The sequence below is a fragment of the Rhinoraja longicauda genome, chromosome 41 (assembly GCF_053455715.1).
Source record: "Rhinoraja longicauda isolate Sanriku21f chromosome 41, sRhiLon1.1, whole genome shotgun sequence".
In the NCBI taxonomy this organism is placed as follows: domain Eukaryota; kingdom Metazoa; phylum Chordata; class Chondrichthyes; order Rajiformes; family Arhynchobatidae; genus Rhinoraja; species Rhinoraja longicauda.
Window position 1 is genome coordinate 1,884,135 of NC_135993.1, and position 14,095 is coordinate 1,898,229.

The window sequence follows — 14,095 nt, forward strand, 5'->3', positions numbered from 1 at the left end:
CTCCCTCCCTCTCTCTCTCTCTCTCTTCTACTCCCTTCTCTAAACCCTAGAGAGGCCATGAAAATCTTACAGCAGAATTTTTTGCTAGTTTGACTTTTTCTGTGGTAAAATCGCAGATCCCAGAAGCCTTTGGGCCAGTCCGAACGATCGCAGAAGGGAAAAACGACGGCCTGTTTATCGGAACGACAAGGAACTGCATTCTCCAAGGCACCTTGAGTGGAGGATACTGCCCCATTGTACAGGTAGCAACCCACGCCTCCGTACTGTACGGGATATTTCTTAAGGAAGAGATAGACAAATTCTCCATTAGAGCGGGTGGCAAGGGTGACAGGAAGAAGGCAGGAAAATGGGACTAGGAGGCAGAGATCAGCCATGATTGAATGGCGGAGTAGACTCGATGGGCTGAATGGTCTAATTCTACCCCTGTAACTTGTGTGGATGATGCCGGACACTGTAGTCGCTCTTTGGAGGCATTTCCTGAGACATTACCTCTTGCACTTGGAATTGGGCACTGAGGCAGCAGGGTATTTAAAGAGGGCTGCCAGGCAGTAAGGCCTGGATAGAGCAGATGTGGAGAGGATGTTTCCACTGGTGGGAGAGACTACACCAGAGGGCACAGCCTCAGAATAAAAGGACGTACCTTTAGAATGGAGATCAGGAGGAATTTCGATTTATTCACAGGTCAGGCAGCATCTCGGGAGAGAAGGAATGGGTGACGTTTCGGGTCGAGACCCTTCTTCAGGAGGAATTTCTTTAGCCAGAGGGTGGTGAATCTGTGGAGTTCATTGCCACAGACGGCTGTGGAGGCCAAGTCATTGGGTATTTTTAAAACAGTGATTTGTAGGTTCTTGAATAGTTAGAAACATAGGAAATAGGTGCAGGAGGAGGCCATTTGGCCCTTCGAGCCAGTACTGCCGTTCATTGTGATCATGGCTGATCATCCACAATCAGTAACCCGTGCCTGCCTTCTCCCCATATCCCTTGATTCCACTAGCCCCTAGAGCTCTGTCTAACTGTTCAAAACCCTCTTCAAAACTAACTCTGTGTTCCAGGGTCATACGGACATAAGGTGTCAAAGGTTGCTGGGAAAAGGCTGGAGAATGGGGTTGAGGGGGGTAAAATAGATCAGCACTGGTAGAGCAGACATGATAGATTGCTCTTTCTTTCCAAAGCAAATCGGTTTTAGGTTTACAAAATCAGGATTAGGTTCAGGTTCATTATTGTCCCCTGTACAGTGGAAAGCTTTATTTTGCATGCTATCTAAATTAAATCAGATAATACTGGACATTAATACAATCACATCAACTTAAGTACAATGAGTGGTGGAGTGATAATGGGGGAAATGTTACAGAGTGCAGAATATAGTCTCTGCCTTATAGCGAATATCAAACTTTTCCTCAAAGTTTTGAAGTTTGTACTTTAACCATATAGAGCAATTATTAGGAGATACCTGCGCTAAGTAGCTCTGGATGTACTACAATTAGAACCTGAAGCAGCACGACATCGGAACAGGCCCTTCGGCCCGCAATGTCTGTGCTGAACATGATGGCAAGTTAAACTAAACTCTGCCTGCCCCAAACCCTGCATATCCATGTACCAAGCTAAAAGCCTCTTAAATGCCACCATCTGAATTGGAGAGCTTGGATCTTCTGACGATGGAAGTGCTGAGGAAGGGAATTTCCAATTCCAAGTTTAGAGATACAGTGCGGAAACAGGCTCTTCGGCCCACCGGGTCTGCGCCGACCAGCGATCCCAGCATACTAACACTTCGAAACATATAAGGTTATTAAGGGGTTGAACACGTTAGAGGCAGGAAACATGTTCCCAATGTTAGGGGAGTCCAGAACCAGGGGCCACAGTTTAAAAATAAGGGGTAGGCCATTTAGAACTGAGATGAGGAAAAACCTTTTCAGTCAGAGAGTTGTGAATCTGTGGAATTCTCTGCCTCAGAAGGCAGTGGAGGCCAATTCTCTGAATGCATTCAAGAGAGAGCTAGATAGAGCTCTTAAGGATAGCGGAGTCAGGGGGTGCGGGGAGAAGGCAGGAACGGGGTACTGATTGAGAATGATCAGCCATGATCACATTGAATGGTGGTGCTGGCTCGAAGGGCCGAATGGCCTCCTCCTGCACCTTTTGTCTATTCAACATGCTAGGGACAATGTTTTACAATTATACCAAGCCAATTAACCTCCAAACCTGCACGTCTTTGGAGTGTGGGAGGAAACCAAAGATATCGGAGAAAACCCACGCAGGTCATGGGGAGAACGTACAAACTCCGTACAGACAGCGCCCGTAGTCGGGATCGAACCCGGGTCGCTGGTGCCGTGAGGCAGCAGCTCTTCCGCTGCGCCACCGTGCTGCCCGTTGATACTAATTGTATGTTCCAGGGTCATACGGACGAACTGTGGGGACTGGCGGCTCACCCGAGCGAGGACAAGTTTGTGACGTGCGGACTGGACAAGCTCGTTCACTACTGGGATCCGTCCTCACACCAGCCCATCTGGAGCAAGGCCCTGGACGTGAGTTGGCAGCAAACAAATCTCATCTACCTGCAAATTTAAAAAACTGAAGCTGCTAGAACAGAACAGAATAGAATATCTTTATTGTCATGTAGTGGTGCGTACAACAAAATTCCACCGCGCTGCTTGAGTAGAGCTCAAATGTACAAGATTTTTAAAAAAACATTAAAATTACAGGAAAAGGGTGAGAAATATAAAAACTGTTCATATACTCACGTGCACACACACACACACACGCCCACATGCACAGAATAGTATTATAAATGGACATATCAGTATTGCACAGGGGTAGGTATTGTACAGTATAAATATTGTCTACAGGGGGTGGGCTTTCATTGTGGTGGTGGCCTGAGGGTAGAAACACTAAGTGTCGGCCTTAAACTTTGTTGGATTCTGAGAGAGATGCAGCATGGATATGGGCCCAGCAACAATATTGAATTGGAGAGATTGATTAATTGATTGATACTTTATTGTCACGTGTACTTGGAGCAGTTAGATGCTTTGTTTGCAAACAATACGTAAAGGGCGCCGACAAAGTTCAATAGTCAATAGTCAATAGTCAAGTTTATTTGTCACATACCCATAAATGTGCAGTGAAATGAAAGATTACCCGCAGTTCAACAATAAGACCAATAAAAATAAGCAATAAAAATATGCAATAACACACACAATCATAAACCAACACCAAACAAAAGAAACATCCATCACAGTGAGTCTCCTCCAGTCACCTCCTCACTGTGATGGAAGGCCAGAATGTATTTTTATCTTCCCCTGCCGTCTTCTCCCGCGGTCAGGCTGTAGGAGTTGCCACATCGGGGCAGTCGGGGCTCCCGACATTGAAGCGCCGCGCCGGACGGTGAAAGGTCCGCGGCGGGCCGACCCAAGCCCCGCGATTCGGGGCGGGCGAAGACGCTGCCGGAGCTGTCGGAGCTCCCGATGTCGGCCCCCACCCAGGGGCCTGCGGGCTTCTGACGTCCACACGGCCCGCGCCGAAGCCTCCGGAGACCAGTCGCAGTTCGAAGAGTATTGAATATATACCCTCTGTTGTGGCAACAACTGAAGTCAAGTCAAGTTTATTTGTCACATACATATATACAAGACGTGCAGTGAAATGAAAGTGGCAACGCCTGCGGATTGTGCTAAACTACAAAACAGAATAGAGAAAACAAAATTAACACAAAAAATAAATTAATACAGTAAATTAAATTAGTCCCTGGTGATATGAGAGTTAACAGTCCTGAGGCCTGGGGGAAGAAACTCCGTCTCATCCTCTCCGTTTTCACAGCGTGACAGCGGAGGCGTTTGCCTGACCGTAGCAGCTGGAACAGTCTGTTGCTGGGGTGGTAGGGGTCCCCCATAATGTTGCTGGCTCTGGATCTGCACCTCCTGATGTATAGGTCCTGCAGGGGGGGCGAGTGTAGTTCCCATAGTGCATGCCTGAAATAGCCGAGTGTGGGTTCGAACCAGCGGCCTGTAGATTATGGGCTTCTTGCTGTACCAGTTTGGTACTTTATTTCAGATTTCTATCTTCGGTTTAATAATATATTCCTTTATTCGTCCCACTCCGGGGAAAATTACAGATGAAAGCATCATCTGCAGTTCCTTCCTGCACATTGATTCGAACATAGTTGCTTTTCATGAGATTCTATCTTCGGCTATCGTTTCTATCAATTTTTATTTTTGGGGAGGGGAAGGGAGGTTACTACTTCTGTTTTCCTGTTTTCTATTCTGCAGGATCAGAGCCAGTCGGTCGGTTTTCATCCCAGTGGATCGGTTGTTGCGGTCGGAACGCAGACTGCAAAGTAAGGCGAAACAGAGACTGCCTCTCACATCTTTAAATTTACAAATACTTTATTCCAAAACAAAAACAAACATACAGAGTAGTGACGCGACCAAATCAAAAGCTGCCCATATCGGCAGTTTACAATAGACAATAGGTGCAGGAGGAGGCCATTCGGCCCTTCGAGCCAGCACCGCCATTCAATGTGATCATGGCTGATCATTCTCAATCAGTACCCCATTCCTGCCTTCTCCCCATACCCCCTGACTCCGCTATCCTTAAGAGCTCTATCTAGCTCTCTCTTGAATGCATTCAGAGAATTGGCCTCCACTGCCTTCTGAGGCAGAGAATTCCACAGATTCACAACTCTCTGACTGAAAAGGTTTTTCCTCATCTCCGTTCTAAATGGCCTACCCCTTATTCTTAAACTGTGGCCCCTTGTTCTGGACTCCCCCAACATTGGGAACATGTTTCCTGCCTCTAACGTGTCCAACCCCTTAATAATCTTATACGTTTCGATACAAAACAGTTATCAGATTAAAATCCCGCCAATTTTGTCAACAATACATTCGGCCCCCCGCGGCGACCTGAGTTCACTCAAGGCCTCCAGCGTCCCCATGGACACCACGTGTTCGTGTTCCCTCTCCAGGGACACGCGGGCACGGACGTGAGCTCGGACAAAGGCCATCTGTCGGCGGTCGACTACCCGCTGCCTGGACCCGCGAATGGCCATCTCTGGCAGCGTCGGTAAATAGAAAGACAACCACGGTGAATTCATGCTGGGGGTGGTGGTGGAAGCAGGGCGGCGCGGTGGTGCAGCGGTAGAGTTGCTGCCTTACAGCGAATGCAGCTCCGGAGACTCGGGTTCGATCCTGACTCCAGGCGCCGTCTGTACGGAGTTTGTACGTTCCCCCGTGACCTGCGTGGGTTTTCTCCGAGATCTTCGGTTTCCTCCCACTCTCCAAAGACGTACAGGTATGTAGGTTAATTGACTGGGTAAATGTAAAAATTGTCCCTAGTGTGTGTAGGATAGTGTTACTGTGCGGGGATCGCTGGGCGGCGCGGACTCGGTGGGCCGAAGGGCCTGTTTCCGCGCTGTATCTCTAAATCTAAAATCTAAATATGATAGTGGCGTTTACGAGGCTTTTAGATCGGCACATTTTAAATACCCCGATCGTATTTGCCTCTAACGCCCCCCTCGGTAGCACTTGCCACGCACCCACCAGTCTGAGTGGGGAAAGAAAACGTGCCCCACACATCTGCTTTAAAGATTGCTCCATCAACAATGCCACGTTACAAGGTCATAAGTGATAGGAGTAGAATTAGGCCATTCGGCCCATCAAGTCTACTCCGCCATTCAATCACGGCTGATCTATCACTCCCTCCTAAACCCATTCTCCTGCCATCTCCCCACAACCCCTGACACCCGCATCTATCCTTCACTGATGCATTGTCACCATGTTCCCTCTGATGACAAACTGACATGCCGTTTCTGTCTCAGGTGGATGGTTTTCGATGTCGAGACGAAGGATCTTATCACCGTGCACACCGACGGAAACGAGAAACTCTCAGTGATGTGCTATTCACCAGGTGCGTGACAACCAGCAGGCAAGCGGTGTACTGGGGCACAGAGTGCTGGAGTAACTCAGCGGGTCAGGCAGCATCTCTGGAGAACATGGATAGGTGACGTTTCACAGAGTGCTGGAGTAACTCAGCAGGTCAGGCAGCATCTCTGGAGAACATGGATAGGTAATGTTTCGGGTCAGGACACTACTTCAGACTGGGTGACGTTTTGGGTCAGGATTTATGGGGAGAAGGCAGGAACGGGGTACTGATTGAGAATGATTAGCCATGATCACATTGAATGGCGGTGCAGGCTCGAAGGGCCGAATGGCCTCCTCCTGCATCTATTGTCTATTGTCTACGTTTTGTCTTTGTCCCGCCCCCTCCCCTGACATCAGTCTGAAGAAGGGTCTCGACCTGAAACGTCACCAATTCCTTCTCTCCCGAGATGCTGCCTGTCCCGCTGAGTTACTCCAGCATTTTGTGTCTGCATTGGGTAGATATCAATGTGGCTCCATGCGTGGGAGAACCTTGCATGAAGGGACGTAGTTGCAAGATTGGGGAAACTGAGGTGCAGACACGTTTCCTTTCACAGAGAGTGAGTGAATCTTGTGGATTTTTTTCCCTCCAGAAAGTTTTGGCTGCTCGATCACTGGAGGTATTTAAAGAGGAAGAAAGATCAGGGATTGAGGGCTATGGGTCTCAATGTCTCCACGATGTCTAGGGTTGCCAACTTCCTCACTCCCAAATAAGGGACAAGGTGACGTCACTGCCCCGCGCCCCACGTGACCTCACCCAGCCTGCGGCCACGTGCTCCCGCTGGCTGGGTGAGGTCACGTGGGGCGCGGGGCGGTGACGTCACCCTTATTTGGGAGTGAGGAAGTCGGCCAACCCTACTAATATGGGACAAGGGCGGTCCCGTACGGGACAAACTAATTTAGCCCAAAGTACGGAATGTCCAGGCTAATACGGGACGGTTGGCAACCCTAACGACGTCATAATTGTAATCACTTCTGTCAGCTCATTCCAGATACTGTTCAATGTTAACCTCCATAAAGCAGGAAATCTGGTGAGTTCAGGTCCCAACATGAGATGGAGCATGGTTTAATTCTCATTGTCGTCACCGTGAGAGCATCTGGTGGAGACACGTGTGTGGGCGGGGGGAGGGAAATCTGGCGGGGGGGGGGGGAATTCTGACGGGGAAAGTCGTTTCACCATCCATAACAATGACCTTTCTTAGAGAGCTTTTTTTAAGCAAGAGGTGATCCTGTGGGTAAGTACCCGTTCAGTTAGGTACTTACCAAGGCTCTCCCTCCGAGTCCAGGTTTTTAATTTTGGAATCATTGCTGTCCCCAGACGGGTTTTCTTTGAAGATCCCTATTTGAAGAATAAAACCTTGAGTCCATTTAGGCAGGAGGGGCTCTTTGACTTGGGCCAACTTTCTCATTTCAAAAATACATGTTTTATTTTAGCGTGGAAACAGACCCTTCGGCCGACCGAGTCCAGCAATCCCCGCACACATTAACACTATCTTACGCACTAGGAATCATTTACAATTTTTACTGAAGCCAATTAACCTACAAACCTGTACATCTTTAACAGGTACTACAACAGAAACATAGAAAATCAGTGCAGGAGTAGACCATTCGGCCCTTTGAGCTAGCACCGCCATTCAATATGACCATGGGTAATCATCCAGAATCAATGCCCCGTTCCTGGTTTCTCCCCATAGCCCTTGATTTCATTAGCCTTAAGACCTAAATCTAATTCTCTTGAATACATCCAGTGAATTGGCCTCCACTGTCTTCTGTGGCAGAGAATTCTACAGATTCACAACTCTCTGGGTAAATGGCATTTAGAAGTCACTTGGACAGGTACATGATTACTAAAGGTTTAGTAAAGTGTGGGGCAAACAAGGCGGTGGGGATTATTGTGTCTGGGGCATTTTGCTTGGCAACGACTAGTTGGGCTGGATTATGTTCATGACTCCATGACTCTAATCCTAATTAATTAATTGAGCATTTCTGCCTTGGTATTACATTGATGTTAAGGCAGAATATCTATAATTGGAAGTTTTGCGAATCTTTTACTGAGGATATTAATGAGGATATAACTGTGCAATTGTAACCCGTTTGAAATGAATTGTAAAGTCCAGTCTCTGAAATGCCATTATGTTCTCAACCGCGGTGGCACGGTGGCGCAGCAGTAGAGTTGCTGCCTTACAGCGAATGCAGCGCCGGAGACTCAGGTTCGATCCTGACTACGGGCGCCGTCTGTACGGAGTTTGTACGTTCTCCCCGTGACCTGCGTGGGTTTTCTCCGAGATCTTCGGTTTCCTCCCACACTCCAAAGACGTAGGTTAATTGACTGGGTAAATGTAAAACTGTCCCTAGAGTGTGTAGGATAGTGTTAATGTGCGGGGATTGCTGGGCGGCGCGGACTCGGTGGGCCGAAGGGCCTGTTTCCGCACTGAAACTCTAAATTTAAACTTAGCCAAGTATGTACACATACAAGGAATGTGCCTTGGTGCTCCGCCCGCAAGTAACAACACGAACATACAGTAAACAATTAAGAATTAAACATAAAACATTAAAACATTAAGAATAAAACAGTTATTCATCGTTTATCGCTCCACAAAGATCCTAATTGATTTTCCCTTCTTCCTGGTAGATGGTAATTTCCTGGCCATTGGATCTCATGACAACTACATTTACATTTATGGTGTGGCAGAGAACGGCAGGAAGTACAGTCGTGTGGGTCGATGCTCAGTAAGTGAAACCTGACCAATTGCCAAAGTTGTTCTCTAATTTCAAGTACAGTATGAGCGCTGATTTCTCTCATTTCATTCCTTCATTCCCATCCTACTTGTCCTGCCAGTTCCACTGTTTGCCTCCATATGTCCCTTCATCACATCTTCCACCGCCAACAATGGATCATTGTGGGCTTCACCTGTCCTTGGTCCTTTCCTTGGCTCTGATTGTTCTGAATCTTCTCACATCTCTGGCTTCCCTCCCCCCGACTCTCAGTCTGGAGTAGGGGTTTAACCCTAAAACGTCACCTATTCTGTTTCTCCAGAGATGCTGCCTGAGCCGCTGAGTTACTCCAGCACTCTGTGTCTATCTTTGGTGTAATCCAGCATCTGCAGCTCTTTGTATTCTACACTAGTTTATCTTGGCATTATGTTCAGCACCGACATTGTGGGTCTGAAAAAGGGTCTCGACCCGCAACGTCACCCATTCCTTCTCTTCCGAGATGGTGCCTGACCCGTTGAGTTACTCCAGCATTTTGTGTCTACCTCAGGTTTGTAGGTTAATTGGCTTGGTATAAATGTAGAAATTGTCCCTAGTGTTAGTGTGCGGAGATCGCTGGTCGGTGCGGACTTGGTGGGCAGAAGGTCCTGTTTCCATGCTGTATCTCTAAACTAAAACTAAAAGGCACAACTGGCCAATCAAACATGTATTTTATTTTAAAACCTACAGTAGTTTAGCGTGGTTTTTATTTCCGCAATTGAGCAGCAATCGTTGGCATGAGGTGGCAAGTGGTGAGGAAGTGAAAACCATCAGAGAACGTTTTCATTCACAAAATGTTGCCTTAAATTATCCCCTGACCTATTTGAGAAAGCAAAGTCTATAGGCAGTTACAGTTTGGCAAATGCAACAAAAATATACTTTAAGGTTGAGACAAAATGCTGGACTAACTCAGCGGGGGACGGGCAGCATCTCTGGAGAGAAGGAATGGGTGACGTTTCGAGTTGAGACCTTTCTTCAGACCTTCAGTCTGAAGAAGGGTCTCGACCCGAAACGTCACCCATTCCTTCTCTCCCGAGATGCTGCCCGACCCGCTGAGTTCCTCCAGCATTTTGTGTCTACCTTCAATTTAAACCAGCATCTGCAGTTTTTCGCCTACAAAAATATACTTTAACTTGGTGCCGAGCCAGAAAGTGTGAGTAATTGTGTAGGAAGGAACTGCAGACGCTGGTTTAAATCGAAGATAGACACAAAAAGGCGGGACAGGCAGCATCTCGTTTTGGGTCAAGACCCTTCTTCAGACTGAAGACTGGTCTCAACCCAAAATGTCACCCATTCCTTCTCTCCAGAAATACTGCCTGTCCCACTGAGTTACTCCAGCATTTTGTGTCTATCTTCAGTGTGAGTAATGGATTTTTTTTTTGCTCTGTGTCTTGTATAGTTCATAGATGTGCGCTTTAAATCGTGTCCAAAAACTTAAATTGTGTACAAAAACTTTATAAAACGTGGAAACGGAACAGGAGAAAAATGATCTCACTCGTCTCAACAAACCCGACTGGTCATCTCAGCTTCAGCTCTGGGTTGTGGTTGGCATGTGGAAGGATGCCACCAGATTAGTCACAATTCATTGCTAACCATTTTAACGCACCTCCCCATTTCCACGCCGTCCTTTCTGCCCTGGGCCTCCTCCATTGCCATAGTGAGACCATATACACACTTGAGGAACAGCACCTCCATATCCCACTTGGGTAGCTTACAACCCAACTGTGGGAAAATTGGTTGCACTCCCATTCCTCCGACCATCATAGCCTTCTATGTTCTCCCACCCCCCCCTTTCACTTTCCCCTGTATTCCTACCTCTGGCATCCCTCTTTAATAATAATAATATATTCCTTTATTTGTCCCAAACCGGGGAAATTGACAAATCTCTCTTCTCTCCTTGCCTGCCATCATATTGATCAGATTTAGGTTTATTATTATATATTGTCGCATGTACTGAATCACAGAGAAAAGCTTAGCTTTGCAAGCTATCCAAACAGATTAGATATACTATACATAAATACATTCGGTTCAAACTCAAGTACAATAGGTAGAGTGAAGGGGAAGGTCCAGAGGGTAGAATATGGTTCTCAGCATTGTCGCGCATCAGTTCCAGAGACAGTTCAGTGTGGGTAGAGGGGAATTGGTCAGTACCTGAGCTTCTGGAAGGACAGAAACTGTGTAATTCTGAACCAAATTACACGGGGGATAAAGCTGTTCCTGGGTCTGGTGGTTTGTGCTTTCAAGCTTCTGTATCTTCTGGCAGGGTGGGGTGGGGTGGGGAGAAGAAGGAATGACCAGGGTGGGACAGGGACAAGTCTTTCATTATGTTTGCTGCTTTACCAAGGCAGTGGGGATGGAGGCAATGGTGGGAAGTCTTGTGTAAACTAGCAGCTGCCGTTCCTCGTTTCTACTTCTAGGGAGAAGATTTGGTGAGGTGTTAAAAAGTTAGAATGGACGAATGAAAGTTTAAAAATATGAATGCCTTTTGTTTCCCATCTCAGGGGCACTCGAGTTTTGTAACTCACCTGGATTGGTCCACGGACAGTCGCTATATAATTACCAATTCCGGAGACTATGAAGTTCTGTACTGTGAGTACATTGTTTGACACCCCGCCCCGCCCCGCCCCGCTCGCCCCGCCCCGCCCCGCTCGCCCATCATGGTCTACTGTGAAGGTAGACGCACAAAATGCTGGAGTGACTCAGCAGGGCAGGCAGCATCTCGAGAGAAGGAATGGGTGACGTTTGGTCGACCTGAAACATCTCCTCTCCAGAGATGCTGCTTGACCCGCTGAGTTACTCCAGCATTACAATTTAAACCAGCATTTAGCAGTTCTTTCCTTACACACATGGTCTATTGTGAGTTTGTTAAAGGTAGTCTGGATAAGGCAGATGGCTTGATCGTATTATTTTAACATCCTACGTGCCATGGGCAAGTTGGCTAAAGGGCCTGTTTCCGTGCTGTCTGATTCTAAGACTGGATGTTTGCGCAGAAAGTGTTGATCGGTGATGCCAACACAATTGAAACTGGCACCAAATTTTTTGCTAAGGTACTTGGACCAAAGGAATACATTTACCTCCTGATCTTCCAACCTACCTCATTGTGGCCCTTGCAATTTTTTTCTGCACTTCCTATAACACTGTAACACCCTATTCTGCACTTGCATTTTTCTCTTTGCGCTACCTGTTGTACTTGTGTAAGGCTTGATTGTACTTGTGTACGTTACGACTTGCCTAGATAGCACAGGAGCTGGGAGCCGCAGGCAGATCAAGGATGGGTGTCGAATGATTGGTTTGCTCCAGATTCCAGCATCTATGGTCTCTTGTCATCCATGTGTTGTCCTGTCCTACAGGGCAGGGTTCCTTTCTGGACACACAAGGAACTGCAGATGCTGGTTTACAAAAGAAGACACAAAGTGCTGGAGTAACTGAGCAGGTCAGGCAGCATTTTTGGGGAGCATGGATAGGCGACGTTTCAGGTCAGGTGTGTGTGTGAAGAAGGTCAACCAGAAACGTCACCCGCCCATGTTCTCCAGAGATGCTGCCTGACCCGCTGAGTTACTCCAGCACTCTGTGAAATGTCACCTATCCATGTTCTCCAGAGATGCTGCCTGACCCGCTGAGTTACTCCAGCACTCTGTGTCCTATCTGGGCCTGTGGTGGTACAGGTGATATCCACTCGCTGATACATACGTCCCTGCTTGGAATTGAACAGCCCACTTCCTTCAACAGGGACCCCCAACTGCAAGCAGGTGCCGAGTGCGGATGTGGTGCGGGATGTGGAGTGGGCCACCTCCACCTGCGGCCTCTCCTTCCAGGTGTTCGGTGAGTACTGCGTACAGGTGTTCAGTGCCGCCATGTCGGTGGGACGGACGCTGTGAATCTAGAGATGCCTGCCGCGTGATTTGTATGCCCGGTGCAATGAGCAGCTTGTATTCTCCTGTTGGTTGCTCGGTAAAATGGTTACTGGATATTCAGAAAATACTCTAACCAAGGTTTAAAAATCATGTGTGTCTGTGTGTGCGTGCGCGCGTGTCTTTGTGTGTGCGTACGTGTGTCTCCACATGTGTCCGTGTGTACGCCTGTCTGTGTGTGTACGTACACGTGTCTCCACATATGTCTGTGTGTGTGTGTGCGTGTCTGTGTTTGTGTACGCATGCGTGTCTGTGTGCGCGTGCATGTGTGTGTGCGCATCTGTGTGTGTGTGCGCATCTGTGTGTGTGTCTGTGCACGTGCATGTGTGTGTGCACGTGCGTGTCTGTCTCCACATGTGTCTGTCCGTGCCTGTGTGTATGCGCGTGTCTGTGTGTGCGCATGTCTCCACATGTGTCTGTGTGTGCGCATGTCTGTGTGCGTGTGTCTCCACATGTGTCTGTGTCCGTGTGTGTGTGTGTGTGTGTGTGCGCGCGTGTGTGTGTGTGTCAGTGTCCCACCCTCTGTGTTTGTGCCATTCATTGCTTCAAGCCCACCTTGTCAACTTGCCTGGTGTAAGACCAGGTGTGTGGGGACCGAGTGTGGTGTTGCTGTGCCCTTGTATCTGAACAAACCCACTGTGAATGTGTGGCTGTCCACTGATAACCTGCCTTTATCATCTGCATCACCTTTTTGCTGACCGTTGCTTCATTTATTTTCCTGGGCCCAGGCATTTGGCCAGAGGGAGCTGACGGGACGGATATAAACGGCATCTGTCGCTCCACTGACGGCCGCCATCTTGCCACGGCTGATGATTTTGGAAAAGTAAACCTGTTTTCATACCCCTGCTCGCAGCCTCGGGTAAGCACCACGTGATTTGAGGTTCTTATTCTTTGCCTGACGTCTACTTTGCAAGGGCGGCACGGTGGCGCAGCGGGTAGAGCTGTTGCCTCACAGCGCTAGAGACCCGGGTTCCATCCATGATCAATCAGCCATGATCACATTGAATGATCAGCCATGATCACATTGAATGGTGGTGCTGGCTCGAAGGGCCAAATGGCCTCCTCCTGCACCTATTGTCTATTGTCATCCTGACTACGGGTGCTGTCTGTACGGAGTTTGTCCGTTCTCCCCGTGACCACATGTATTTGCTCTGCTTTCTTCCCACACTACAAAGACGTACAGGTTTGTTGGCTTCAGTAAGTTGTAAAAATTGTACCCGGTATGTAGGATACGGCTAACGTACGGGGTGATTGCTGGTCTGTGCAGACTCGGTGGGCTGAAGGGCCTGTTTCTGTGCTGTATCTCAAAAGTCTAAAGTGGCTAAACAAGGCTGAGGCTTCATGTTATAATTAACAGAGCTGTGGGCAACATTAATCGAGTGACAGTGTACAGGCAGGTAGATTTCCTGTTCAGAGTTTAGAAACAGCTTGGGGAAAAAAAAACTATTCGCTGGCAGACTTTGTCCTGCCCGTCTCTTTTCCAGCATCCCCCCCTCCCCCCCCCCCCCACAATCAATCTGAAGAGGTGACCGT

At 48.0% G+C, this 14,095-nt stretch overlaps 1 protein-coding gene across 2 annotated transcripts in view; it reads left to right on the forward strand.

The window, feature by feature from the left end:
* The window catches only part of eml2 (EMAP like 2), a 92,849-nt gene that overhangs the window by 66,133 nt on the left and 12,621 nt on the right, over window positions 1-14,095 (forward strand). For both annotated transcript variants that reach the window (XM_078431036.1, XM_078431035.1), the window contains exons 13-20: window positions 117-242; window positions 2,388-2,519; window positions 4,254-4,321; window positions 5,801-5,889; window positions 8,533-8,630; window positions 11,153-11,240; window positions 12,381-12,473; window positions 13,291-13,421. In XM_078431036.1, coding sequence (XP_078287162.1) covers window positions 117-242; window positions 2,388-2,519; window positions 4,254-4,321; window positions 5,801-5,889; window positions 8,533-8,630; window positions 11,153-11,240; window positions 12,381-12,473; window positions 13,291-13,421 — 825 coding nt within the window. The remainder of the gene's footprint in view (window positions 1-116; window positions 243-2,387; window positions 2,520-4,253; window positions 4,322-5,800; window positions 5,890-8,532; window positions 8,631-11,152; window positions 11,241-12,380; window positions 12,474-13,290; window positions 13,422-14,095) is intronic.